The sequence below is a fragment of the Alosa alosa genome, chromosome 10 (assembly GCF_017589495.1).
Source record: "Alosa alosa isolate M-15738 ecotype Scorff River chromosome 10, AALO_Geno_1.1, whole genome shotgun sequence".
In the NCBI taxonomy this organism is placed as follows: Eukaryota; Metazoa; Chordata; class Actinopteri; order Clupeiformes; family Clupeidae; genus Alosa; species Alosa alosa.
In genome coordinates this window covers 14,449,197-14,475,609 of record NC_063198.1, presented here as the reverse complement: position 1 = coordinate 14,475,609, position 26,413 = coordinate 14,449,197, and the positions used below count along the sequence as shown (strand labels likewise).

General features: G+C 40.7%; 2 protein-coding genes and 1 long non-coding RNA gene across 7 annotated transcripts; 1 reads left to right on the top strand and 2 right to left on the bottom strand.

The window, feature by feature from the left end:
* Nucleotide 1: 1 nt before the first annotated feature.
* Nucleotides 2-14,128, bottom strand: pcif1 (phosphorylated CTD interacting factor 1). The gene is made up of 16 exons (XM_048255849.1): nucleotides 14,043-14,128; nucleotides 12,700-12,840; nucleotides 12,247-12,371; nucleotides 11,939-12,094; nucleotides 11,621-11,808; nucleotides 11,227-11,381; nucleotides 10,076-10,223; nucleotides 9,544-9,627; nucleotides 6,780-6,879; nucleotides 6,493-6,655; nucleotides 5,330-5,505; nucleotides 5,096-5,182; nucleotides 4,747-4,931; nucleotides 4,572-4,665; nucleotides 4,281-4,456; nucleotides 2-3,836 (listed from the first exon to the last, which is right to left on the bottom strand). Exons 2-16 carry the CDS (start codon nucleotides 12,818-12,820, stop codon nucleotides 3,524-3,526), a joined length of 2,271 nt encoding a protein of 756 aa, XP_048111806.1. The 5' UTR covers nucleotides 12,821-12,840; nucleotides 14,043-14,128; the 3' UTR covers nucleotides 2-3,523.
* Nucleotides 13,600-24,591, top strand: LOC125302584 (phospholipid transfer protein). Of its 5 annotated transcripts, none has more exons than XM_048255854.1 (16): nucleotides 13,600-13,684; nucleotides 19,439-19,555; nucleotides 20,018-20,117; nucleotides 20,383-20,511; nucleotides 20,826-20,981; nucleotides 21,174-21,237; nucleotides 21,647-21,710; nucleotides 21,815-21,906; nucleotides 22,001-22,177; nucleotides 22,311-22,370; nucleotides 22,491-22,655; nucleotides 22,778-22,845; nucleotides 22,937-22,979; nucleotides 23,090-23,153; nucleotides 23,447-23,523; nucleotides 23,692-24,591. In XM_048255854.1, exons 2-16 carry the CDS (start codon nucleotides 19,453-19,455, stop codon nucleotides 23,782-23,784), a joined length of 1,455 nt encoding a protein of 484 aa, XP_048111811.1. In that variant the 5' UTR covers nucleotides 13,600-13,684; nucleotides 19,439-19,452; the 3' UTR covers nucleotides 23,785-24,591. The 5 variants fall into 5 exon arrangements, with proteins under 5 accessions (XP_048111811.1, XP_048111808.1, XP_048111807.1 ...); XM_048255851.1 differs by lacking the exon at nucleotides 13,600-13,684 and adding an exon at nucleotides 16,193-16,459; XM_048255850.1 differs by lacking the exon at nucleotides 13,600-13,684 and adding an exon at nucleotides 16,473-16,605.
* Nucleotides 24,592-24,940: 349 nt separating this feature from the next.
* On the bottom strand, nucleotides 24,941-25,516 carry LOC125301723. The gene is made up of 2 exons (XR_007194788.1): nucleotides 25,427-25,516; nucleotides 24,941-25,252 (listed from the first exon to the last, which is right to left on the bottom strand). It is a non-coding gene; the product is annotated as an uncharacterized LOC125301723 (long non-coding RNA).
* Between the last annotated feature and the right edge of the window lie 897 nt (nucleotides 25,517-26,413).

The window sequence follows — 26,413 nt, the reverse complement described above, 5'->3', positions numbered from 1 at the left end:
ATTATTGCAGATGAGTTTATTTAAGCAGAGGGTAAGCCTACATGGTACGCACATTTAACTAGGTGAATGTGGAGGTATGTGTCTTGATTTCAGATCAGAAGAATCATTGAAACATTGTTCGTCTACGAAACAAATGCAATAAAATGAAACTTTGTTTTTCTTTTAAGAACAATTGGAACACCAATATGCATAATCTACATTCACCTTATATTTGCCCATAGGAAGTACATTAATAAAAACATTCTTAGTATACAGATCTACACACTGAACGAACTTAAGGGTAAACAAATCAGGTAAATTCAAAGATTGAACATCGGAAAATGTATGAAAATAAAATTCTTAATAAAAATGACTAAGTAGAACAAAGTCAATGAGCTAATTTAATACATACATTTAATATTTTTAGATTGTGAAAATATCAGTTCATGCACAATAAATTCCGAACATAAATTTTGATAGAACACAAAAGAAATACAAAAATAAACTCAAGGGGTAATTTTGCTGGTTACACCTTGTGCATTACTGATGCAAATCATACATAATTCTACGTGTACTTACAAGATAAATTCTTCTTAATAACACTTTGGTTTAGATTAAAATGTCCTCTGTTTCATAAACTGTATAATTTACAAACAGATTTTTGTTTTAAAAAAAGAAACAAATGAAAAAATTAAAGCAAATAAAAAAGCATGGAGACGAGACAAAAATACATTTAAATTTTCAAAAGAGCTCAATACAACTGTGTGGCATAGAGAAATATAACACATACTTCATACCAATTTCCTGTACAATATCTACAGTCTCTTTTTGCTGGTGACAGAAGCACGCAGGGACCTTCATCCAACAGGTGCTCAACGCTCAAACAAAGAATCTTGATGACTGAAGTTTCTGTCCTCAAGAGTCAGAGGTTACAATTACAATTTCTGTTCAAAAGTCAAACAATAGCACAATGTCAACTGCATGGACAAGTTGGCCTATGCCAAAGCCTTTGGCTTATTGAGACCATGACATTTATCTGTGGAGGAAAACTAAGAGAAGGAGACCTTTACTGTGATTATATACAAAGGGTGTGGATGGGACATTGTGAGGCTACAGATCTAAGCTCATTCTATGGGTGTTTCGGCAACCATGAGACAGTTATTGTAGTGTCAACACTAATTACAATAACAAAGCCAAACTGAACATCAAGAAGAAAATCTACAAGAACACTTTATATTGCGCCTAACAGAATAAGTGTGTCTGTGTATATTTTTATATACTGTATATTTTTTCAAATCCTTTATACAGTACGACTTCTGCTTTTCTTTTTTTCTTTTTTAAATTTTACATTCATTACGCTGCCTAGTGATGCAATCTAATCTCAAACAGGTGTAAACATTTCAAATAAAAAAATAAAATAAAAAAAAAGACAAAATTATCAGGTTATAAATAATTTTAAGCATAAATGTACGCCACTGTGAAAAAATGAAGATAAATCATCTTCAAAATAGGACAAAACTATAGGCCTAATGATCAGACAGCCATTAATGTGTAACTCTAATATGCAATATATTTTTAAACAACGTCTAACAGGATATCCTGTCCCGTTTCGACCACTAAGATTCACCAAGAGGTAGACTCAATGGATCACACAAACATATTAGTTTGCCAACTGCAGCCTATTTTTAGGGATGAATCTGCAAATGTTTTATAAACAACTTTGTAATGCAACAGCAGGCAAGAATTACACTTGAGAGCAAGTCCATTCAGCAAGTGGTTCGCGGTAACAGGCAAATTTGTATTTTTATAGGGTTTTTAGGCATGTATTTTTATAGGGTTTTCACTAGTTATGCCACTAGTTATAAGTTTAAAATAATAAAAAACAAAAAACACCTTTAACACCATCCTATAGGACTCTTGTCTGTATGTACTCATCTATATTCAATATTACAGACAAACGTACATATTATGACTTTAAATTTTTTTTAAAAAAGAAGGGTTTTGGTAAAGGGCAAGGTAATAAGGAAAACTGTATTCCCATACCAAATGGGAAAGGGCTGGGGGGTGGCAGGGGTACATGCCTCTCAGTTACCATTACATACTATATTGAACAGTAACGTTTTCTTATCACTTTCTTGTCCATAAGGTGGCGATATTTACTTCTCAGAAATTGCAGTAGGGATAATTTAGAAATGATCAAATAAACCTGATTTGGTGATTTGATCTTCATTCCAATATGTTTACAGGCACATCTTTATCATAGTCTGATATTGACAAGAAGGCTATATGAATGACAATTAATATCTGCACCTTGCTTTAGCCAGTGACTGCTAAATCAGACAAAAGGTTATGAGCAGAGACGATAGATTTGGTTATTCAAACCAAAACAAACGGACTCTTTAGTTTGTCTGTGTATCCTGTCTTTATGATATATGTCTTAATAATTATGCATGATTGTTCTCTCACATGGATCCAGGCATTTGATATATTTCAACGGGGCTTACAATGTCCCAAAAGGAGCTTGGGGGGAAGGGGGCATGGTGGATATACTGGCAAAGGGAACAAGAGGGTCTGCATCAGAAAGAAACACAAGCATTCCGTCGACAGATCATCTCTGTCTGAGAAAGCTCCTTCTCCACCAGGGGAACATAAGAAAAACAGGAAGCTGATACGACAAGGCAGGTAGGGGTGGAGGTGGGCAGGGGGGAAAAAACACAACACTTTGACGCTCATGTATGCCACTGAGCTCTGTGAATCTGGACCTCATGCAACGGTGGCGGCCCTCCTGAAACCACCAAGAGATGCACTGAAAAGGACTTCTTGTCTCAAGCGGCTTGTCCACAAAAAGAAAATAAACTCTTCAAACAAGATCAAGTCCAGTTCTTCATTGAAGACAGGGACAGAGAGGACGACCTTGCATGTAGACAGGCTAAGTGACGTATAATGTCTGTTGCACGTAGACAGGCCAAGTAATGCACAATGTAAGAATCTATTATACTATGGGGATGTGGTATGTACAAGGCTTTACTGATGATGTTTCTCCTCCACACTTTGGAGAGGGGGGGTTTACAAAAACATAGCTGCCAAAAATCGAGGGATTGTACGTCTCCCTTCTGTTGCACACTCACAGAAAAAAAAAAGGGGAAAAAAAACACTTCCTTCTACAGAAGGATTTTCTTCACCTAATTTTAGACAGTGAAACTTGCACTGTCAGCAAGCAAGAACAATGACTTGAATGACAGATCAAAGTCTAGAACAACTGCAATGCCAATCGACACCCTCGACAACTATGTAATTAAAAAAAGACAACAATGATAAAAAAAAAATTGTAATGACAACTCAAACCAACTAATATTAAATAGTAGAGGCGAGAAAGTAAACATGTATCATAGACCTCCCCCATAGTGCTAATTAACTGAGACTCTATCCCAATAACGAACTCCTTCAGCAGCACTTCAGAGTTGCGTCTTGCATGCATACACACATACATACACGCACACACACACACACATCCCAACACACATTTCCTCACTACCTCCTCTGTTTAAACACTTGCTGCATCTGGTGTGGTCTTCTCTCCTGGACTATTTAAGTCTTGGCTGCCTGCCGTGTCTAGGCTTGCAGAACGCTCAGGCCCTGCCTTGGAGTCTTTGTCTCCAGCGCCACCTCCGGTTGAGGAGGAAGAAGAGGAGGAGGACGACGAGGTTCCTGGGGAGGCCAGGGAGCGGCCGAAGACTTTGTAGGCCGTCAGGAGTTCCTGAATGCGCTCTGCGTTGGGCTCCCACTTGGCAAAGCCGGCCGCATTCTGGAGAAAAAGCACCGCTGTTCCGTGGATGGCCTTGTAGTACATCTCTTCCCTGCAATACAATTAGATGCACAAACACATTAATAACATTGAACCAAAACAGTGACAAGAACAGATGTATGCAAATCTAAAAATTTTATCGAATCACAAAACAACAGATTTTACTATGTATACCCCAATATGAAAACACTGATGTCAATAACTGAAACCACTCAGTACAATGGGACAACCCAAGATTATCCTGTTTATGCATATCATTATCTCTTGTTTATGCATGCAACACCCTCTGTTGATGACGCATCAACCGTTCAAACTGGAACTGGAAATGCAGGCTGGTTCACTAGATAGTACCAAGGTTCAAAAAATTTGAGCTTCCTCTGTTGGTTGAAAAACACCCAATGGTTGAAGACCTTACCCAATCACACCCTGGTGTCCCAAAGCTGGTTTTGTTTGTATATTGTCAGGATTGATCACTTTCAACAGTGAGTACACTTACTTCTTGCAGATGTGTTGGGAGCCACTCCGGTACTCGTGCTCGAAAGCAGAAACAATCAGCTGGTGCCGGCGAAACCGGCTGGCTTCCATGCGTGTTAGAGCAGGGGTCGGCGGGTCTCGCCACTCCGGCACAAAGATGATGAAAGACAAAGGCTCACTGGAGCGCTCCAGCAGATCCTTTAGACAGCAGAAGTGAGCCAGAGAATGATAAACTTTTTGAACAAAGCAAGTGTTGGATAGATTTTCCATCAACAAGCTAAAAAGAAGTGCAAGAAAAGATGGTCCATCTTGCCTCAAAGTGAGTAACCATTGCGTCCATCAACTCCTCACAGAAAGGGGGGTTTGCCTCAAATGATCCACTGGCTGGAGAGAAGCTTAGGAAAGGTCTGAAAGGCATATACAGCTTTAGTTACATCATCTGCCAGTTATAGCTTTAGTCTGCAAACAAATGTAACTAATACACCTACCCCCTGGATCCAAAGAAACCATCGGTGTCAGGGAAAGCAGAGCAGAACTGTTTGAAGTAACAGTTGAGCGGCGATGCAAAACACTCGAAAGTGACTCCAAACTGCTTGTGGAGAGCCTCAAACACAGGAACGGGGAGAGCCCCCTGTAGACCAGTGCCCTCATTCACACCAGAGCCAAACATCACCTGCAACAGGGAGGTTCATGTGTAAGGGAGATCCATTCAGGTCATGTTTTTTTCTAATTGCAATTAGCAGGTTAAAAATTGACAATGGAGCTAAAACAGTGTAAACTTTTGCAACTAGTCACACTCCACATTATTATAAAGGACGTGGGGTGGGTGCTGCTTACCTGGTATCTCTTTATAAGGCACCACACACGCGAAAGGAACTTCTCAAACCTCGGGTCATCGATGCAGCTATACCGGTAAAGAAGCTCCTAAAAGCAGAACCACAAAATGACCACAAAACAATGTCAAATTTAAAACTAATTACGAATACAAGCACTAGGTAGATCATTTTATGACATGGAGCCAAGCCAAACATGTCTACATCTTTCTATGCCCATTTCAGATGACATCCTCACCAGTTTGCTGAAGTAGCTGCGGCTGACTTTCACCATTTCACCCTTGAAGCGAAGGCAGGCGACATCATTCTCAAAGTGCAGCTCTACACGGGGCTGGGGAGGCGAGGCAATGTTCAATCTGATGGGGTAGCAGTAGACCAGCCTGTCCTGCACGTCTGGAGTCTCTGCACTGTCCACTGGAGGGAAAGCAAAGCAGTGGGTGAGTCCCAAACCTGGCTTATTCCATCTGGCTCCCTAATCATCCCACAGTGTAATTCTCTCACTCTCCACATCACCCACTGGGTGCTACACATTGGTGGTAGTTATTGAGGTTCCCCTTCACTGTAAAGCACTTTGGGTGCCTCAATAAAGTGCTATATAAATGCAAGTTGTTATTGTTGTTGTAGTTGAATCACAGTATGACAGAAGCAATAGTGGCAGCAGTGGTCCAACTGAAACAAGCCCCAAAAATCAACTGGTCTCAGGCACCAAATTCATGGTTGTATTTCCCAGGCAGCATCACCAGCTGTAGTTGTAAATGTATTAGGTTACATAAAGCATACATAAATGTGATGCTGACAAGGAAATACAAATGCATGTTGTGTTTCTGTATATTCTGTCGCCTACTCCACCCTGTCTTAATGATCTGTAGAAATCCAACTGTGTTTTATGACATGATATTTGATATTTATGATATTTGATCACAGTCAGTCAGACTCACAACAATTGTCACACTGATATGCTGTTGTACTTCAGGCAAAGTCCTTTTAGGCAAGTCCCTCCACTCGGCGGCCATATAGCAACGCTTTTTGGCCACTCATCGGGCACCCTCTTCGGCAGAAATGCGCGTGCGCAAGGTTTCACGACACCAATCTTGCTCCAGCGGCGAGTTCACAACACATGTTTGGCACGATGTCTTCACAACACACCATATGATTGGCTCAATGTATTCACATCACACCACATGGTTGGCTCAATGTATTCACATGTCGACGTTTTGCCGAGGAAGGGGTGTGATATGTGTAGACAACGGTTACAAACTAGCCCCATGCATTGCTATGGAGGATTTTTTGAGTGCTGTGTCTCCTCATTAGAAAGTCTCTGCTTCAGGTAACAACAACTTTTAATCTTTGAGGCTACAGAAATAAATGATGTAGAAAATTCACCAAATGGTTTCTACCAACCTGTGATGTTGCAGTCTTTGAGGAGGTTGAGGTGAATCTGGCGGATGCGGCGCACATACTCGGCTGAGATGTGGTAGATCTTGGTGCAGATCCCCTCCACAGAGTCCTTGGCAACTGCTGTCACATGGGGCCCACACTGTTTCCTTAAGTGCTCGAGGCGGTCCTGAAATGTTTTAAAAATTAATTTTTAATTGCGGAGGAAATAAATAAACTTCTGCAGTATGGTTCACACATACGGACTAGTATGTAATAACTAGTGTAGCGTAAAAAGGCCATGCTTGAGGTACCATGTAGTCTTCTTTGCTTGCAGACATGTCTTTCCTCAGCCAGTTCATGGTGTCCTCCACATTCCATTTCACCACTTTCCTGCTGTCTGGTGTGGCATTCCTGAAGGAACAATAAGGTAAGAGGAACAGAAGTCAAACATGTATGGAGTATGTATGAAAAAAGAAAGTGACAACACAAATTTGTACAGCAGCACAGTGCATTTTTAAATTAATTAATTTAGCAAAGTGACACCTTTAAGTCAATGTCTTTCTTTATATAGCACATTTAAAAAACAACAACAATTTACCAAAGTGCTGTAAAATAATAATAATAATAATGGTAATAGCAAAACAAAGTAGATCCTAAATTAAAACTAGATGTACCGCAAAGCTGTACAAAATATGACCGGTGCTCAGTCCTGCACATTCTCTACGTAAAAATAAATCACGCTTGTCTCCATCTCTTACTCCAGCCCGTACTTGCGCAACTTTTGTGTATTTATGAGTTTTGTTTTTGTGTATATGTGTGCTTCTGAGTGTGTTCGCTTGTGAGTGTGTATGTGGGGGTAATGGGGTGTGCGTGCTTGTGCATGTGTGTTAAAACGAAAGATTAAAACGAAAAACAATGGTTCCGTGTCATCCTTGTGGGGCTGCCTGCTACACGAGGCAACTATTTCAGCAATGTTGCGGGGCATTTTTCCTGAGTGCTGTTGTTCTGGGACGTTTGGATCTTTTTGTGGGGCATGCCCAACAAGTTTTGTGCAGCCTGGTCTTTCAGTGTCCCGTTCACACAAAATTACTTAAGAAAAAACTTGAGCATTGAGAACATTGTCCGTGTACACATAGTTTACTAAAAAGAAAGGTTTTGGACAACTCACTTCTTGACTGGCAAGATGGCGGCAAGCAGAAAAAGTGAGTAGTTCAAAACCTTTCCTTTAGTAAACTCTGTGTACACAAACAATGTTCTCAATGCTCAAGTTCATGTGTAGAAACTGATGACTCTTCGATCAAAGTTTCATGTTGTGTCGAGCCTTCTTAGTTTTTTAAAAATAGCGATTTTGACGCGATCATGTATCAAAATAGTAGTGCCCTTACGATTCCTATTCAAAAGGCCATTTGACCTGAAAACAACAACAAGGACAAGCTTAAAAGTGGTGCTTCGGACGTAATTATGCTTTTAAATGAAAGTTTGACTCGGGTACATTCACAAAAACACCCTAGGATGCATTTTGCAGAAAGTTACGCTCTAACTGAAAGAAACTAGCTTTGACTACGGACTTAATCTGTTTGTCAAAGGTAAGTTCTCTGTCCATGATCACACCCAGGTTCTTTACAGAGGGCTTTACATAGGGCTTCAGGGCATACCCTGGGTGTGTACACAGGACACAGCCCGAGAGTATACTTCAGACTAAAAGACTGATCAGACAGCGTCTACTGCATCTACAAGCATTTAAGCATCAAGTGAAAATCAGAGCTGTGCTGCTGTGCTGAAAATTAACTAAGCTGTGGGGTTTAACTGACTTTCCAGAATGTATTTAAATTTCTTTTTTTATTATTTTGTCAAAAACGATAACATCTTCCCATTCATTTCTACAGACTTAGGGCCCGTCCACACGGAGACGCTTTTTAGGTTAAACGCAGAGGTTTTGCTTCGTCTTGGCCGAGCGTCCAAACGAATCCTGTAAACGCACTGCCCGAAACCGCACTTTTCTGAAACCTGGTCCCAGAGTGGAGAAATCTGAAACCGTGAGCCCGTTTGAATTAGTTTAGACAGCTTAAACCGCACATACTGCTTAGCGTATCGATGCTGTCATCGCCACACCTCAGCTGCCCTGGACTTGCACTTATATAGTATTGCCTAACAATACTAGTTTTCATACATGACATTACCAACGATTACACTCCGTAAGATAAATATCACAACTGAAAGCGAGCACCGATAGCTTATGACTTGGTGGACTGAACACTGTTTTTCCCGGTATTTTTAATGCATTCTAGCTACTGTCAGTGACGCCGAGAGAACTTAAGTTATTAGGAAAGTGCGGTGTAAGTTTAGGCTACATTAATTTGTGCGTAGTGCCAGTGTCATTCATTTATTTTACATGTCTTATACATATATACATGCATTCACAGTCGAGTGAAATCAGATATAAGCATACAAAGACGCTTAGAACTCATGTTAAGCCGATGGTAGCACACTGAATGCAAATGCGCGATTTGATTTGATGCAGGCAAACGTATTGACTGTTACTAACGAAGGTTTTATAGCAATATTATAAATGTGGCGACAAAATAGCCTAGAACTTGGGTAAGCCTTGCGTTAGTAGCCTAATTGCAGTGATAGCCAAAACTAATGTGAATCACGGACTATCCTACAACCAAAGAAAGTAAAGGTGATTAGTAGGCCTACCTGCGTTAGCCAAATAAAGGACGGGACTGCATCCTTCACAAACCGTAAAATAAAGTTTATTAGTTTTACAGTTGACTACAGTTGACAGTTCACCATCAGTCCACACAAACAATTCTGGTTTCCTTGCACTAGCCATTTTGTCATAGCCTATTCTGTCTGTTTGTAAAGCACAAACTTTGGTCAATTTCTGTAAAGAAACAGTGCCACCTATAGGCCTGGGGTATGAAGTAACGTGTTGAGTCGTGTTGAGATGGATCCGTTTGGACGCAAATATTCTTGATGCGGTTTCAGGGAAGACGGAGGAAAAAAAGATCGGTTTCGTACGTGTGGACTAGCCCTTAGTAATTTAAAGGTGCGGGGGCACTGTTAACATACCTTGAGTCTATCATTTTCTTCGCAGCTTCTGCATACTTGAACAAGAGCTTCCGTGCCTCTTCTTTGTATTTGATGCGCGATAGCCTGTTGACCACACAGTGAGACAGATAGTTCAGAGAGTTGTATTTGATTACTGTTATGCTACAACACACAGATCCACCTCAACACGTTTCTGTCATATTATACTGCAAATACAGCAAAAACATAGCATGAAGCACACAAAACATGGATGAAAAACAGTCATACACCAATAATGATCTCCAAGGACCTAACATCTGCTAAATATGTACCTTGAAGCAATGAAGCATATTGTTAATTTTGAAATTAACAAATTTGTTCTTGATAACCATTGGACAAAATATCGTCTAGTAATTCTCAGCGCATTAACAATCCAACACACCGATTTGTCTGTAGACTACTGTGAAGAGCATTCACTGGTGACTGAGGAATTCAGCAGGATTGTTGGCCTTATCATTCCAGAAGTTTGTTCAGACAGATTAATCTGCCCTGTGTAGAGACGGCAAGCTCTCACCTAATGGGGATGTCATTCATGATTTCCCGGAACATGGACGGCGAGATGACCGGATCACACTCACTCGGCAGCAGGGGATCGACACCTTTGTCCCCCACCTTCCGTTCTAAAAGCCACCGGTTGAAAGACTCACGGGGAGGCTCAATACCTGTGCCAAACACAAGACCTCATCAGAACTCTGGAGTTTGTTTTGTTTTATTACTTTATTACTCTATGGATAGAAGCTGGGAATATGCAGTTGAGCGGCCATCCCCTGAGCGGCTAACGATACACGAGGCAACTATTTCAGCAATGTTGCGGGGCATTTTTCCTGAGTGCTGTTGTTCTGGGACGTTTGGATCTTTTTTTCTACAGAACTTTGGATCATCATGGCAATTTGTGCACTAATGATAAATCAGCACCATTTAACCCTTGTGAGGTGTTCAGGTCTGTGGGACCCATTTTCAATGTTTGCTAAAAGAAGAATTATGCTATTTATCATTTCTTCAAACTCAAACTCACTGGCCTTGGCTCATTTTCTGTGAAAATAACTTGCGTTCAATTATGCACATGTACATATTACATAAGTGGTGATTGGGTGTAATAATGTTTGTCATATTTCAAGCACTTGCACCTGTTCTGATTAAGTTCTAAGAAATAGGCATCAATAATGATGATTCTATTTGTTTTTTCCACCCATACACCTTGTTTGTAATTGAATTTCCTCATTTTCTCACAAAACCAAAACCATTCATATCATATCATATTAACCATATATGATGTCTATATCATTGGTAATTGAGCTAAGTAAACATCTGATAAGTATTTTTACATAAATGGTTATGGCTGTATTGATTTAAAAGCCTAATAATGTGGTGGATCCACCAGACCTGGGAACATTCGTCAAGTAACAAAAATATGTTACGTCTTACAAGGGTTAAACGGCAGTAACAACTGAGAAACGGAGCATATGACAACCTTGAATCTAAATGCCATTGCCTGTTTAAATTAATCATTGTAGGTTTCTGCATTACATAAACTTGTCTGACAGGTATTCCATTACAGTGACAACTTGTATCTTTGGAAAAATGTTATGCAAAATAAGTGATCAGATAACACAGTAATCTTTGCACAAGCTTGTTGACTTTACAGAAGGAGAACTGTGACAATACCTTCCCGCTGAGAGCAGAGCTCATGATAGTGCTGCCGGAGCTTTGTAGTGAGCTGGGCACGCTGCATCTCAATCTCCGGATGGGGTGGCAGGTGGTCAGCCGGTTGCCGTTCTCGGATTACTGCGTTGGTCTGGATGTCCAGGTCCCAATACACTCTGCACATAGGTATCATACCGATTAAATTGCTTGCTGAAGAGCAATGTTTGTACTCCTGACAGTAATTAGACAAACCTACTGAGCAGCAGCTCAACACATCTAACAAAGGAGGACCTTGAAAGATGTTTCATAGATGAAAATGAGTAAGGTAGGTTTTGATGAACAGGTGTGGCATTCAAATGTATTAGGAGTGGTGCTACTGCAAAGTGGGTGTGGCTGAGGTGGTGGAGGTACTTACACAGAAGGACGGTATGGAGCGGGAGCGGGAGCAGGTGTGGGGGCAGGCGCAGATGCAGACGCCGGGGTGGGAGTAGGTGTAGTAGGCTGTGCCTGCTTGTCCTCTGAAGAGGAATTCCATGGTTTGGCACCTGGGGTGCTGGGTGATATGGGAATTGTAGGCGTGGTGGGAGTTACAGGTATATCCACCTGAAAATTGTAAAAAAAGCAAGTTCCATTCAGACTATTGGCCTTTAAGAGAGTTGGGTGAATCAATGAATGGAAATAAAACAGCACCACCAACAACAACAACAAAAACAACCATAATACTGAGCCTCACCTTGGGCCTCTTAAAGCTGTTGGGACCCCCAAAAGCAGCCTCCTCTGAAGGGCGTCTCTTGCGCTGGCCATTACCCATGTTTGCATCGCCAGCCCCTCCAGCAGCACCCGGAGCCTCCCCACCAACCGGGGCCGCATTCAAACCCAGAGGGTCAGACTACATAGACATACATTAAACAATTAAATTATTTTGTCTATTCTAATTAATATAAATCACAAAAAATAGGTCAGGCCAGAAAATTAGCTCAAGAGGATTCACTAGAGAAAACAACATGTTGGGGGAGATGGGCAAAAAGCTCCTTCACTCACAATAACATCATGCTGCCCAAGAACAGGCACCTCCCACAATGACTGGTTGGTGAAACGATTGAAGTAATATGGCCGGTTTTCTCTCTTGCTCCAACATTTTGTCCAGCCAGCCTGAATCAGTTCATCTAAGAAGATAATCATGTTTTAATGTCATTTACACTAACTTTAGAAAAGTAAACACTAATACTAAACAGTAATACTATTCCTATGCTTTCTTCACTACAAAAATCACATTAGACATTGTTAAGTAATGACTTCTGATTCGCAGAACACACACAATTATTGTCTGAACAAGTAGGTGAGGAGAGCTACAACCACAGTAAAGTTTATTTTATTGAAACTACATTAGAGATTTAACAGACAATAACCAACAAAAACAACCATAGCATCTCAAATAAGACATGGAGTTTTATTTAAAAACTTGTGCTTCATCGTGATTCTGCACCAACATACCAGGTAGCTCTTGGGTTGGTTTGCTGGTTGAGGGCAGAAGTGGTGGCCCCTGGGATGAGGACCCGGTAGGAGACATCACTGCTGACTCCCCCTTCACTGTGCCGTGATTTTCACTTGTCATTTCTCCTCATCTGTCCTGCCCTGAAATTACATACCTTATCTTAAAGACGCGCTTTGACATGGGCAATATTAGAAAAGTGTATGTTCCAACATTATAGGGGGTAAACAACATAAAATGTATTGCGCACATGTTTGCTGCATTATGTATTCGCACAAAGTGGTAATCTAGAGGCCCATTGCCGATAGCCTTCGCCTTCTTTAACGCCAGGCAGGTAGTGTTGCTTCATTCAGGAAACTAACTTAATTCCTTATGGCGTCATGTGCTCGTATGTGGAATAAGTCAAAAAGTGCAAGGTGCGATATCATCAGAGTTCCATCTATCAGCTGAACGTGTTAATAACACGCTCATAATAACGTGATTTATACCAGGAAAACCAACACTAAAATGACAGTGGAACCTAACGTTGCTGTTTGAATTAAGCAGCTGTCCTTCAAAACGGTTGGCTAGCTAATGTTTAACATCAGACAGGGGATTACACAGCAAGCTAGCAAAACAAACGTTAATGTAGCTCGCTAGTTAGCTTGCTAACAAGCAGGCAACATAAAATTATTGTGGGCGATTTAAACTGCTCCGTCATATCATGTAATATGAACAGTAAGGTGTGGGAAATTATATTGCTATTTCTGGATACACGAAGAGCATTATGATCGAAATCGACATCTGCTGTGAATGTTTTCTATCTTTGTCGTCGTTAACATCTCAAATGAGCGCAGGACACGCATGCGCCTGCTATACCGCCCACCCCAGATCGAGCCGCCCGAAAACAAACACGAAGGAGGAGGGGAAAACGTCGGGTAGCTGCGCTACACAACAAAGCAACCAGCAGCAACGTCGAACCCGGGCAGGGGATATGCAGAATATCAGGTAAATTACGAAAAGTTACTGGTTAAGTCTTGGATAATTTTACATAGAAATGATCGAAAACAACAGGAGAACATTAATGTCCGGTCAAATTTTGAAATCGTATTTCAGGAAGTACAATTGGAGCCCTCTTTCCGAGCTAACGCATACACAATTTTAGGCGCGCACTTTGGTTTGGAAACACTAGACAAGATGGCGCACGCTCTCCAGTGAAAGCTGCTGCGCCCCCTGCACAGAATATTGTTTATTTTTGTTATGCATTGGACCGAAGTGCAACGTTTGACAGATTATTATGATGCCCTGTATATTCCGCCATATGTACATACCCTTATTTGACCAATCACATAGTTAATTCCCTTACCTTATTGAGGTTCGTCGGGAATCCTGTATAGGCTTTGCTCTATTCAATCCGGACCCGCCTCCGCCTCTCCCTCCCCACCGTCTCCGCCATCTTGTATCGGGGACTCGGGCCTGGGTAATGCGCAGGCGCTAATTTTAGCGCTGTTTAGTAAAGTATTTGTCAATGAGCGGTAGCCATATGTAGAGAGGCAGTAGTCGAGCAGTCTTGTTTTCATGCTGTAGCTGCCGTATTGATGTACTTATTTTTTTTAGCGTGCCCTAAGGTACACATTTTATGATGGAATTTCCGTAAAAGTAGCAAAATAATTCCTACCCATTCATTTTTGCAAGAGTTTGATTTGTAGCCGAGTAGTTTCATTACATAGCTGTAATAGCCTAAGCGAGCGACTATACGTATGGTTATGTCTGTCTGTAGGTTTAATGTTTTGGAAGGAATCCAGACCAAGTTAGGTTGGATTGTTGGAAATGGATTTGGTAAATTAATAAGGCATATGGTGTCCTAATTTTAACATCAGTTTTCCCTTTACAGCTATTTCCATGTATGACCCTTCTGATTCCGTTTTTAAAAATGTTGCTTAAATATTTATTTAACTAACTGTTGATTAGCCTATACTCATTTAATTCCAGCATTGCAATCAAAATGTTCTCTATTGTTTTGTCATCTGATGTTGTGTCAAAAGATGCAGGCTCCTCAGACTGTGGATAGTGCACATATTGATCATGATGGGATGAATAGACTACTGGAAGAAATAATTTGGCCTTGCTAGTGATGAGGATGTGAATGACATGCAGTTCAGAAGCGTTTCTCACATTTCTCTCAGATTCTTGTCTGGTGATGGACTGAAATTGTGCTCACTTATCAAGTAACTTGATGGGAGTGGGACACATTTGTCATTTAGAAATACAAGGTTTAGAATTTTCACTTTAAAAAAAAAAAAAAAAAATTTACTACACTTTACACTTTTATGTATTATATATTTGTCATCTTTATTTGCATATGTGATTGGTCCTTTTGCTGGCAGAGATTTTCAATGTAAAAGAAAATGAATAAATAATTAAACTACAATTCGGTTCATGTTTTCCTTTGATAATTTCTTTCCAGTGGTCGCATCTAAGTCCGATTTTGAAAAAGAAAGTTTCTTATGACTCCTCCCTTACAATAAGCTTAAATAGAGAGTATGACTGTTGAAATCAACCCAATTTCTGCATTTGTGCAGAATCCTCCTTTCAATTTACAAGTTCTTTTTTTTTTTGGTCAGTCTTCTCACTCTGACATGCACTGCACATCAAAGCAACATTGATCAGAGATGGTGGTCTGAGACATCACCCCGGTGCTTTGCGGTCTTGGAACTGCCCTAAACAGTGTCAGCGCCAGCTTAGCACCAAGACCCGCCCTGTGGCTAGCCATCTGCTGGGATCTACATTCTAGTGTTCTTCACTGGCCTAACCCCTCAGAACATGTGATTCAGCAGAAAAGTGCAGGGCAGGCCGTGATGAATAAAAGACCCTGCCTTAGATGGCCCCAGGTCTCTGAATCCAGAAAAAGAACATACACATCATAATTAGTGGTTGCCTTATTGGAAAGCTTAGCTCACTGCTAGCATGCAATTTTCTGCTTATTGGCTCACTTTTTTTCCAGGAGACTGTTTTGTTTTTTTAGTGCTTGCCTGAAACATCGCTTTTTAGCAGCCAAGTATAGCAGTTTGTGTGTGTGACCTTTATCCAGTTCCAGAGAGACATTTTTTCTGGGTGGCCAAAGTTGGTATAGCCAGTTGACTTTTTTCATGGATTGTCAGCTTTAGCCCATCGCAATTTACATTTCTAGCATGGCCTTTAATACATCCCATTAACACAAGGCACCTTTTCTTAACTTACAAGATGTTGGGGCACATCAACAAGCTCTTTAGGATAAGCTGTTGTTCATAAAGGGAAATACAGTATTTGTTGCCCTTACACCCAGATACACCATTCGGTTTTTAAAATGGCAATACAAATATTTCCTCACATATACTAAACTGAGCACATTGGGGGTGTTGAGGACGCTCAAAAACTGCAGCACCTTCAAATAGCATGTCTTTGTTATTATCTGGATCAACTCTCCTTTAAGATGGTAAGCATTCATCTGTGGGCACGGCTGACAGTGCTGTTAAGCATATGTTTATGAAATAAAACCGTTATTAAATCAACCACAAAGTCATGCGACTGGGGTGAGCTGGGTCACTCCCCTTTCCCCTCAACCTGCCTGCATAAATACGGGAAGGCATGCTGGGAGAACAGATGCACAGAGCGTCAGACTGAGAAGGGGCTTATGCACAGCAGAACACTTTGCCTGTTTATTTTTTCTGACAAAAAAAATAGTACTGGGACATAGCTGAAGTGGCAAGCTCTCTCAGTCATTCATGGACCCAAGGCGCTGTTGTAAGTATTCCACTTTTATTGTGCAATCCCTGGGGGAGTGATGTTAAGACATAAATGCTATGATGCTGTGCAAAGTTTAAGAGTTTGGTTTAATTCTGGTACTAAGAGGAAGGTCGAAAACTGCCTGAAAAATGGTACAAGAAGAGGTAAGAGATAACTTGGGTTGGGTTTTTATAATAGCAAACAAGTTGAAACTGTTTTGAACTACAGTATATGACAAAGTGAAGAGGAGCCTACAATTATCCCAGTGAGTCAGTGCTTTAGTGTTATTTATTTTACAGACCGTCAGTGTAGGTATACACTTATTCATTTTCAAGCGTCATTTGTCTTATTATTCCCATGTTCTATAGCCAATATATTGGGTTTGATTTGACACTGTTTGACTTGTTGGGAAAAGTCTACATTTTTAGGTTTAAAAAAGACAATTCTCCACATGTTATCTTTCTAACAGATTTAGTACATTTTCTGGCTTGTCAACAGAACTCTGCTCATAATGTGAAGAATACACTGCATATCTCTGCAATTATATGGACCCTTTCAAGAGAGTTCCATTATCAGCATCATAGTTGGCCCCACAAGGCTTCCTTTTTAACATTCCATATGTTATCTTAATGCAGAGGAAGTAGATTGGGAACCAAATAGAATGTTCAAGCATTGTTTTTGTTTTTATTTTTGAAAGGGTCTATACATACTCTAGTGGGATCAAGTTTTGAAGGGTTCTTCCAAAAGATTATAAAATTAAGAGTTGGTGTCACATGTCGGCAGAAAGCATGTTGTGCTGCCTGTCCTTTTGACATCACAAATGAGATGGTCCTCTCCAGCAAAACACTGACTCAAGCTTGAGCCCTCCCCCCATTAAGTGCAAACTGGCCAGAAGGTTTTCACAGGGCATTGACCTGGAAAGTAGAAAACTTGTGTGCTTTGAACAGCAATGACCACCCACTCCTCATTGCAAAACAGCGCTTAAGGAGGTCCAGAATGGCTCCAGATATGAACACAATGGTATGGATGCTATACAACTATACGAGTCTGTTATTTCGTCACATTCAAAAGATTAAACATTAACAGTATTTGCAGAATAATAATAAACAACTTTTAGCCAAACACATGTGTAGGCCTGTATAACTAATGAATGTAAGCATTTTACTCCCTCCCCTACTATAATATCACTGAATTGTTCAGGCTTTCCAGTGACATTTGCCATATTTTAGGCAATACCATCCAGGGAGACCTATTATTGCATGGTGAATGTTATGCATAGCCTAAATCCACTGGTTAAAATCCATTATGAAGATTAGCCAACAGTATAGGTGAAATGTATTCGAAATTCAGAAAATTGTCAATATGCTTCCATTTAATGAAGAAGAGCAGATGGTCAGGAGACACTGTGATTGTTTATCACCAGTTTCTGGTAAAGAATATTTATCAGAACTGAAAGGTTTTGACCTCTGCAGTTACTTCCCAGAAAAGAGTGGGACATCTTGTCCATTTACTCTTTTCTCCTGAACGAGTCTCCCCATGGACAAAGGTGGAACAATTAGCCTGGTGTGGGTCACTGACCAGCAGTAACCCTATTCATAGCCCACGTTGTTTTGATTGTATGGTCCTTAAAGTTGTGTCTGGCTGACTGGAGACAGCTGTCCCCGCCTCAGCCCTCGTTCTCAGTCGCGCTGGCCCTGTGCCTTCCCTCTGACAATCTTCCTCTGCTTTGCCCCAGGCAAAGACCTGCGTCATGCAAAATGTTTATTGTTTTGTATAAGCATGAAAGATGAGGTAAAATGTGACTTCTGTCAATTAATTTTAGTCGTATGTTGTGCAAGATCATCCACGAAATGTTCAATAGGCCTAGTAGTAAATCTTGTTTCATTTTGGGCAGGACAGTTAGGACGACAAGCCAGCACATAAATCTCTCCCTCTCCTTTCGGACAGCTCAGTCTAAATGGTTTCTATAGTGATCAGTGCTGCCCCCCAATGTTCGTGCAGACAAAAAGCTGAACATTGCATGTCGCGCCTATCAAACGCACACACTCGCGCTCATATTCACATTCACTTGCACACTCAACCACTCACACAGCAGGCAAACACAAGCGGTGAGAGACAAACTCGGACTACAACCTTCGCACTGGATAGACTACTTCAGATACCCAGGCAAAAGGCAAGGTATTCTCATTGTGTCGTGTTTTTTAAGCTTCATGCTCTGCTTTAGCACAGATGTTATTGCTTTTAGGCTGATGGGGATTTTGGTGCAGGATTTGGAAGTGCGTTTCACATCAAACAGGCTGTGATGAGAGATACACAGGCCAGAATGATATGATGGGAGGCTGTACTGTTTTATTTTATGCTCTAAGTAAAATGCTTGACCATGATTATTTCCTCTGCTAAAAAGCATCATATGAGCTTGGTTTATTTATTAAGGGAATGATGTTTGGGCTGGAGTTTTAATGCTCCGTCTGGGAGTGCACTTTGTTTGGACGTTTTATTGGGAACCCCTGAGGGAAGTTGGAATAAACTTTTTTTTCTGAATGATTCATATTTGGCAAAAATGACATCATACTTGTGGAGGATTGTTGTGGGTCAGTCACTCAAAAGGTGCAAAGGTTAGAGATAGATATAGATAGATTGATAGATAGATAGATACTTTATTGATCCCCAAGGGGAAATTCAAGCTAGATTAGGATAGTGTAATAGCTAAGACCCTTCAGCAGAGAAAGGTCTGTAATTATACTGTATTTATACTCATAATAGATAAATAAAAAAGAAAATGTCATATACTCAGTCATACTGACAATGTCTTTCATTGACAACTTCAAAATGTACAGTGGCAGCATCCCTATGCTTTAAACAAATTAAATTTGTGGATTTACCATTTGTCATCCATTAGATAAATATTCAATAAGGGTCCATATTTTTATATTCAGTCATATCTATCGGATTATGTCATACTGTACACTTGAATGCTGCTGTATCTGTTAAATCCAGCTCCCTCAGGCACCATGACAGCCTTCGTCCTGTCTGTCCTCTTCCTGTTACCCCTCGCCATGGCGGACATAACTCCTGGCTGCAAGATCCGTTTCACATCCAGGGGCCTTGAGATGTGTAAGTGTGTATATAATTTCCTGTAGATCTTAGTCCAGCAAGATCTGTTCTGTCAGAGACTGGCTGTTCTCTTTATCATGGTACAGAGGTACTGCACAGGTACTGGTCAGAACTTATACTGTACTTTAAGTAGGCCTACTGTACTGTAGCATAACAGAATATTTCCTGGCATGCTTTTGATGCAGCCACTAAGTGGGCCTGCAGCACAGGGGTCACTTTTTTGAAGGCAACAGTTGCTCATGATTATTTAAGAAATAGCAAAATGTACTGAAACGCTGCAGTTGTCTTACTATGAAATGTACTGCCCAATTAAATTAAGCATAACCCATTAAAACTTGTCAACTAGGTAGTAGGTAGCATCATATTGGCAACACACTTTTTCTTACCTATTTGTTAATTGATTTGTCATAATGCTTTATTGAGAATACAGTACAGTTTGTAACTTGAAGCATTACTTTTTAGTGAAATATGAAACTCAGAGGTTTGTGGAGGAAGAACTCAGCAACATCACCATGCCAGAGATGAAAGGAAAAGATGGGCGATTTCAGTACACTATTAACAAGTAAGACAATCCAAACTGTCTATTTATCCTGTTGTTAATGCACTATCTATATGTTTATCAGAATACTGTAACAGTACCAACTGGTATGCATACTTTGCTTGATGTATGACTTCAAGGCAGATCTGTTGATGAAACTCAATAATGATCGCCCTTTCGAGTCACTAGTCAGAGCCTGTAGGTCTCCATTGTAAAAATATACCTGCAGTCTGTATATTCTATTCCCACTTCACTCAGTTTTGAGCTCTTGACTCTGCGCCTCTCTCAGTGTGAAGATCACCCAAATGAATCTGACACATGTTGACCTGCGCTTCCAGCCAGACCTGGGCCTTTTCTTTGAAGTGGAGAACTCCTCCATCACCCTAAACTTTCATAGACGGATTCTCTACTGGTTCTTGTAAGTTTTAATGGTCTCTTGTCAGGTTCGTATGGCCTAACAGAGATTTTAAACGTTTACGTCCACAAAATAGCATTCCTTTATTGACCTGTGTTGCATGGTTCAATCATACAAGTGTCCATTCCCTATGAACATGTGGATAATCCATTTTGAAATGCCCTGCACACAAATTATGAACATATTCCTTCAATTAATTACCAACCTTACTATCATTCTCATAAGAATGAGAGAAGATTTATTTGAAAACGGCTATTATTAATGCCATTATAATATCTTACACATCCATTGTGTGACGTTAAGGTTTTGTTTCCCAGTTATGATGTGGGCACTATTAACGCCTCTGCAGAGGGTGTTAATATCCACACAGCTCTGAACCTGATCAGAGATGAAGTGGGACGCCTCAAGATCTCAAATATAACCTGTGATGCCTACATTACCAAGATGAAGGCCAAATTCAGTGGCACTCTTGGGTAAGTACCTGGCTGAGTCAGTGAATGGATGTATGAACATGTGATTCAAACTGTGACTGTATGTGTGAATGAATGAATGAATGAATGAATGAATAAAAACAAACAAATTAATGAGCGAATTACAAATGACATATTTTTGCATCTCTTCTGTATGCTGGTTGTAAGTAAACCTGAAACGTTCCTTCCTCACAGGAGAGTGTATGACTTTGTTGCGACATTCTTGACCACTGGAATGCGCTTCCTCCTAAATCAACAGGTAATGTTGGTACTTTCTAGGAGTCCAGAGGGAACAGAAAATAACATTATTTTTTCTGTAAATATAAACTCTGTATCATGGAAGAGGGAAATGCTATGCCAATTTGATAATTTTAGGAGTAACTCGCTATTGCTGTCTTTTCATGTCAATAACATGTACAGTACACTAAATTGTCCTTATGTGGGACACTGCCTAATGTGGGACACCTAAGCTCTTCTCCAGACTAAAGCCAAAGCTGCAGGGTCCTGTGCTCAAAACTGGATGTGGATTTAATGTGTTGCCCTCACATTATAGCAGTAAAACCTACTACTGAAGTCCGAAAAGCAAAAATGTCCCTCATTAGGGCAAGCCACCCTATGTAGACCTATGATGACTGAATAAAAAATATGTTGAATCATATACTTTTCAGATATGTCCTTCCCTGGATCATGCAGGTCTGGTTTCGATTAATGCTTTACTGGAGACTATTCCAGGTAGGTTACTGATTTTTCCAAATACACCAGTCAGTGTAGAGTGATTACAATATAGGCCCTATTTGTTTTTTAAATGTTTGTTTTGATGTTACTCTTGCCCTCAGTGCGCTCAGAGGTGGACAGTTACATTGGTATTGATTATTCCCTGCTGAAGGATCCGGTGGTGACAGACAGCAGTCTAGACATGGATTTCAGGGTGACCAGCATACTTTTGTCACTAACATCAAACAATAGTTCACCAAGGTAGAGCTATCTTATGTTCTTATCCTTGTTGTCTTCTATCTCTGCAGGGTATGTTCTATGAACTTCAGAACGAGAATGACACCTTGCCGAACGATGGCGCAACTCCAATTATGACAGAGTATGATAAGATGGTTTACCTGGCGTTGTCAGAATACTTCTTTGACAGCGGTTTGGATGCTTACTTTAAAGCCGGAATGTTTAAAACAGAGATTTCAAATGGGCGGGTAAGTATAGCCAATGTTGAATGTAATAAACATATCTAAACTTCTGCATGTAACAACAGTTGTTTCAAATAACGTTCAACCAACACAGATAACTGATAACTTGACTGACAACTGATAACCTGTGCATCTCCAGATGTCAAAGGATTTGGAGATGCTTCTGAGAACAACCTACTTTGGGACCCTCATGATGCTTGTGAGTGTTTTCCCATAAACATGCCCCCTTTTTTATAAGCATGAACTGTTTTTTTTTCTCCATTCTTAAAATGGCTTTTATGGAGTTTCCACTGAGGACCTCCTCACTCTGTCCCATCAGAACCCTGCCCTAATGGAGGCCCCGCTGGCTCTGGAGCTGGAGGTCACTGCTTCCCCCCGTTGTACCATCAAATCCACTGGAGCCAGCGTGGTGGTCAATGCCATCGTCAACGTCCTGGTGCTGCCCCCGGGCCAGCCTCCTGTCCAGCTAAGCAGCATGACCATGGTTAGGGCCCCACAGTTGGACCAGCATGTTTATGCCATGGAAGGGCTTGTTAATGGACTGTTCTACACAAACCCTTTTTATACGTGTCAGCTTTCATGTCGGTTTCTTGGTTGTAATTGCAGGAGAACAAATTTAATGCCAAGGTGTCGATGAAAGGGAAGAGACTCACCGTAAATATGGACTTGAGAAGGTAATAGCACCTAAATCAGTCCTCTCGGGACTATGCCACCTGTTCCATTTACCTCATGTACTCAAACCTCAAACTTTTTTTTTTCTTCCAGGTTTAAAATCTTCTCAAACAAATCTGCTCTGGAATCACTGGCGGTGAGCTACTGACGTGTTGTTTTTGAGATGTTTGTCCTGCTGTACAAGTACAGTGTCCCAGGCAGATAAGATAAACATTTGACAAGTATATTCACACTCTTTCTGTACAGCTGATCCCCCTGCAAGGGCCACTGAAAACCATGCTTCAGATCTCTGTGGTGCCTCTTATTAACAGTAAGTGACCTTGCTTTACTCATACTTTAAGCTCAGGGCAGGGTTGTGCACAATTTGAATTGCAATTCTGCTTCCTGTTTGCTACCTCAATTGAAATGCAAGTAAAATTCAAGAATTTCATTGGAATTTAAGAGCCAGTTTCAATTCAATTCTGGAATTTTGCACAAGCCTGGCTCAGGGGTCTTGCCATGTTTACTGTGTTGGTTTCAGTGTAACAGTTATTATAGTGAGATGATTTGGCATTATTTAGCTAATGATTAAGTATGTATTATTTTTTTCCACTTATCCTATAGATTATACCAAGAGAGGTGTGCAGATCCCATTGGCAGATGGAATGGACTTCATTGAAGAAGTGGTGAACTATTACAATGTAAGCTTTATATAATCTTTTCTGATATCTGTCCAAAAGAGTAAGAGTAACTCTCCCTTCAGTTTGGAAAATAGGCCTACTACAGATAAATTGTCACATATGCTCCAGTTTGTTCTCACACATTTTGTTAAATATTTATTTTCTTATCTGTCACCTTTCACCTTTCAGGGTTACATTGTAATAGGAGCGAACCTGCACTTTACCAAGGGTCTACGAGAAATCATTGAGAGCAAAGTGGCAGAGCGCGACAACTCAGTCTAGATGTCCATTCCTGGTGACTGTGGAGTAGGTGCTAAACCCTAGAGAGACATATGTTCTCTTCCTAGAGTTCAACCGTCCAATTTGTGTAGACTTGCAACCTTAGTGTTACACACATTCTCCTGAAGGGGTTGGACAAGGTAAAGGGGACAGTACCCAGCTAGTGGGTAGATCTGTGGAGATCCATCTCACTCCAGCTTTCTCAGCCCTCTAATGTTTACTGTTGTGTTCATGTGTACAATATTAGAAACTTATGCTATTTAAGTTAAAAGCATAGAGCACTGTGTGGATCCTCCTCAGATCCCCTGCATGTTAGGGTATAAGTAAACCATACGCCAGCATCTGATGCCAGGATGCTGGTTTGCATTGGCAAGTATTCCAAGTACAATTAAATGGAGTTATTCAGATAACTGCACCAAGTAAAACATTTAAGGATGCAATATTTGTTCCAGTGGTAAAAGGTTTCCGGGTTGGTCCAGAAAAAAATACTGGCTCACCCTAAAATGGGATACCTCACTTTGTACACCAAACACACTACAGTAATAGAGACTGAGTGGGAAAAAAACCCTTCACATTACATTGTAAGCTAAACCAGTATTTAGAACCTGTCAAAATTGTATGCAGTACATTTGTACGATTCCTTATGTAGACAATGTGGTAAATGTTTAGATGATTATTCAGTTATAAATCAATTGAGTTATGTGCTACTGAGTGAGTATTATTACAGTTGTATTAGACAGCATTTTTCTTGTGGGTGTTTGATATTGCAAGTCATGTACTGATGTTATGATTAAAAGGCTAATGAACACACTCACACTCTGTCTGATGCAAGATTTCCAAATTTAGCTGTGTATTTAGTTGTGCATTTAGCTGGGGGGAAGGGGGGACGCTACACCAGGCACGCAACTGAAGTGTTCCATTCGCGGCGCATAAAAACAAGACTGGTGTATTTTTTAACGTACGCACCGCTATCACATTCCATTGATCATAGTGGAAGCTAATTGTTGCAGCAGACCAAATGCGAACTGAACGCTTCAGTTACACACCCGATGTAGCCCCCCTTTTTCCCCAGAACACCATAAAACATGTAAACATTTCACAGACAATGAGAAAAAAAATCCCTTCGAGGTGTGTATAAAAGACAAATTCCCACAAACTGTTGATAAAAGGGTACCGTTTAATGCTGAACATACTAGAGCTGATGCACAGCCTGGGTAGGGAATGTACAGGCAGTCATCAGCCTCATCATTAGATCTTTCCTTAAAACATTCATATACAGTAGGTCAAGTGCTGATTGTATTTCAGAGTTATAATCATAGCCTATGCAAAGAAAGGCTGTGCAAGTAATGCAAGTGTGGGAGTGGTGACGAGTGAGCAGGACCCCTCTCAGTAAGGCTGTTTGGTTATGAACCGGTAGAACATTGTGTAAGCGGCAATGGGTTTGTTAGCAGGAACACTGTGACGCCGCTCCCTGGGAACATAAGAAGGGAAATGGTGGTAAGATACCTACACAATAGTAGTTGAAAATGGGTAGGTTACACAAAGAAGGGAAATCTGTGTGTGGTGCCAACTTTGAACACTGACAGTTAACTAAAACAAAAGCCATCAACATGCCATTGTGAGGCTTCTACCATCTTTGTCCTACCTTGACTGTGAGGAAGGCCAGGTTGGAGAACTCCTTGATGAAGCCACAATCTGTTGGCTGTCACCATTGAAGTAGCTCCAGGTCTGTCGCTGCACCTGCACCTAGGTTATATAATATTTCAACAATAAATGAGTTACCATAGTCATGGTGGCCAGGACATAAACAAACTGCTTAAGGGGAGATAAGCTTGCCTGTTGTTGGAGGGATTCGACAAACCACTCATCACCAAGGAAGCTGCAGACCATGTCAACATCACCATTTTACAGCAGAATGCGGTATTTCTGTACAGATGCACATGGTGGCAGAAGCACAATTAAGATTTGTTCAACCATTTGGTATACCATATGCACTCATGTGGCAGTTGCAGCTGTGTGTCCCCCATAGGTCATAGCTTACTTTGTCTGGTTCTTGTCCCAAAAAACAGAAGCCTTAACTCACGTTTTCCTCAGAAGCTTGAGGTACTCTGTTTCTTCACATCTATGTACAAGAACTTGTAGTAGTGCACTTCAGCACTGCAAAAACAAACAAAGTATAAATAAAATGTGAACAAGCATAATAGAAGTCAAAACATTCTTGCTGCAATGACTGCTTTTTTGAATTGGTAAATGTAATGTAAGAATGTAATTCTTCGGCAAAGACAGAAAATACATGGTCTTAAACTTTGTATGTTCCTCATAGATTCTATTACTGTACAAAACTAACAGCATCCCAGGTCACTACAGTGCCAGTTGAAGCACAGGTTGAACCTTTACTTGGAAACTTCTATATTCACCTGCATATCTGCCAGTTGAGGGCTTTGGGAGAGATGCAGAGCAGCCTTGACATAGGGATTGTTCAAGTAGACCACAGACGGTGTAGAGTTTGTGCTGGGAGGGTCAAGCCTCACAAGGCCTTTTCACACTGCCAAAATCGCCGCAATTTTATGTACCAGAATCGCGGAACGACTGTCCCTTTCACATAGACCGAGGCGGAACGGCGGGACAAAGT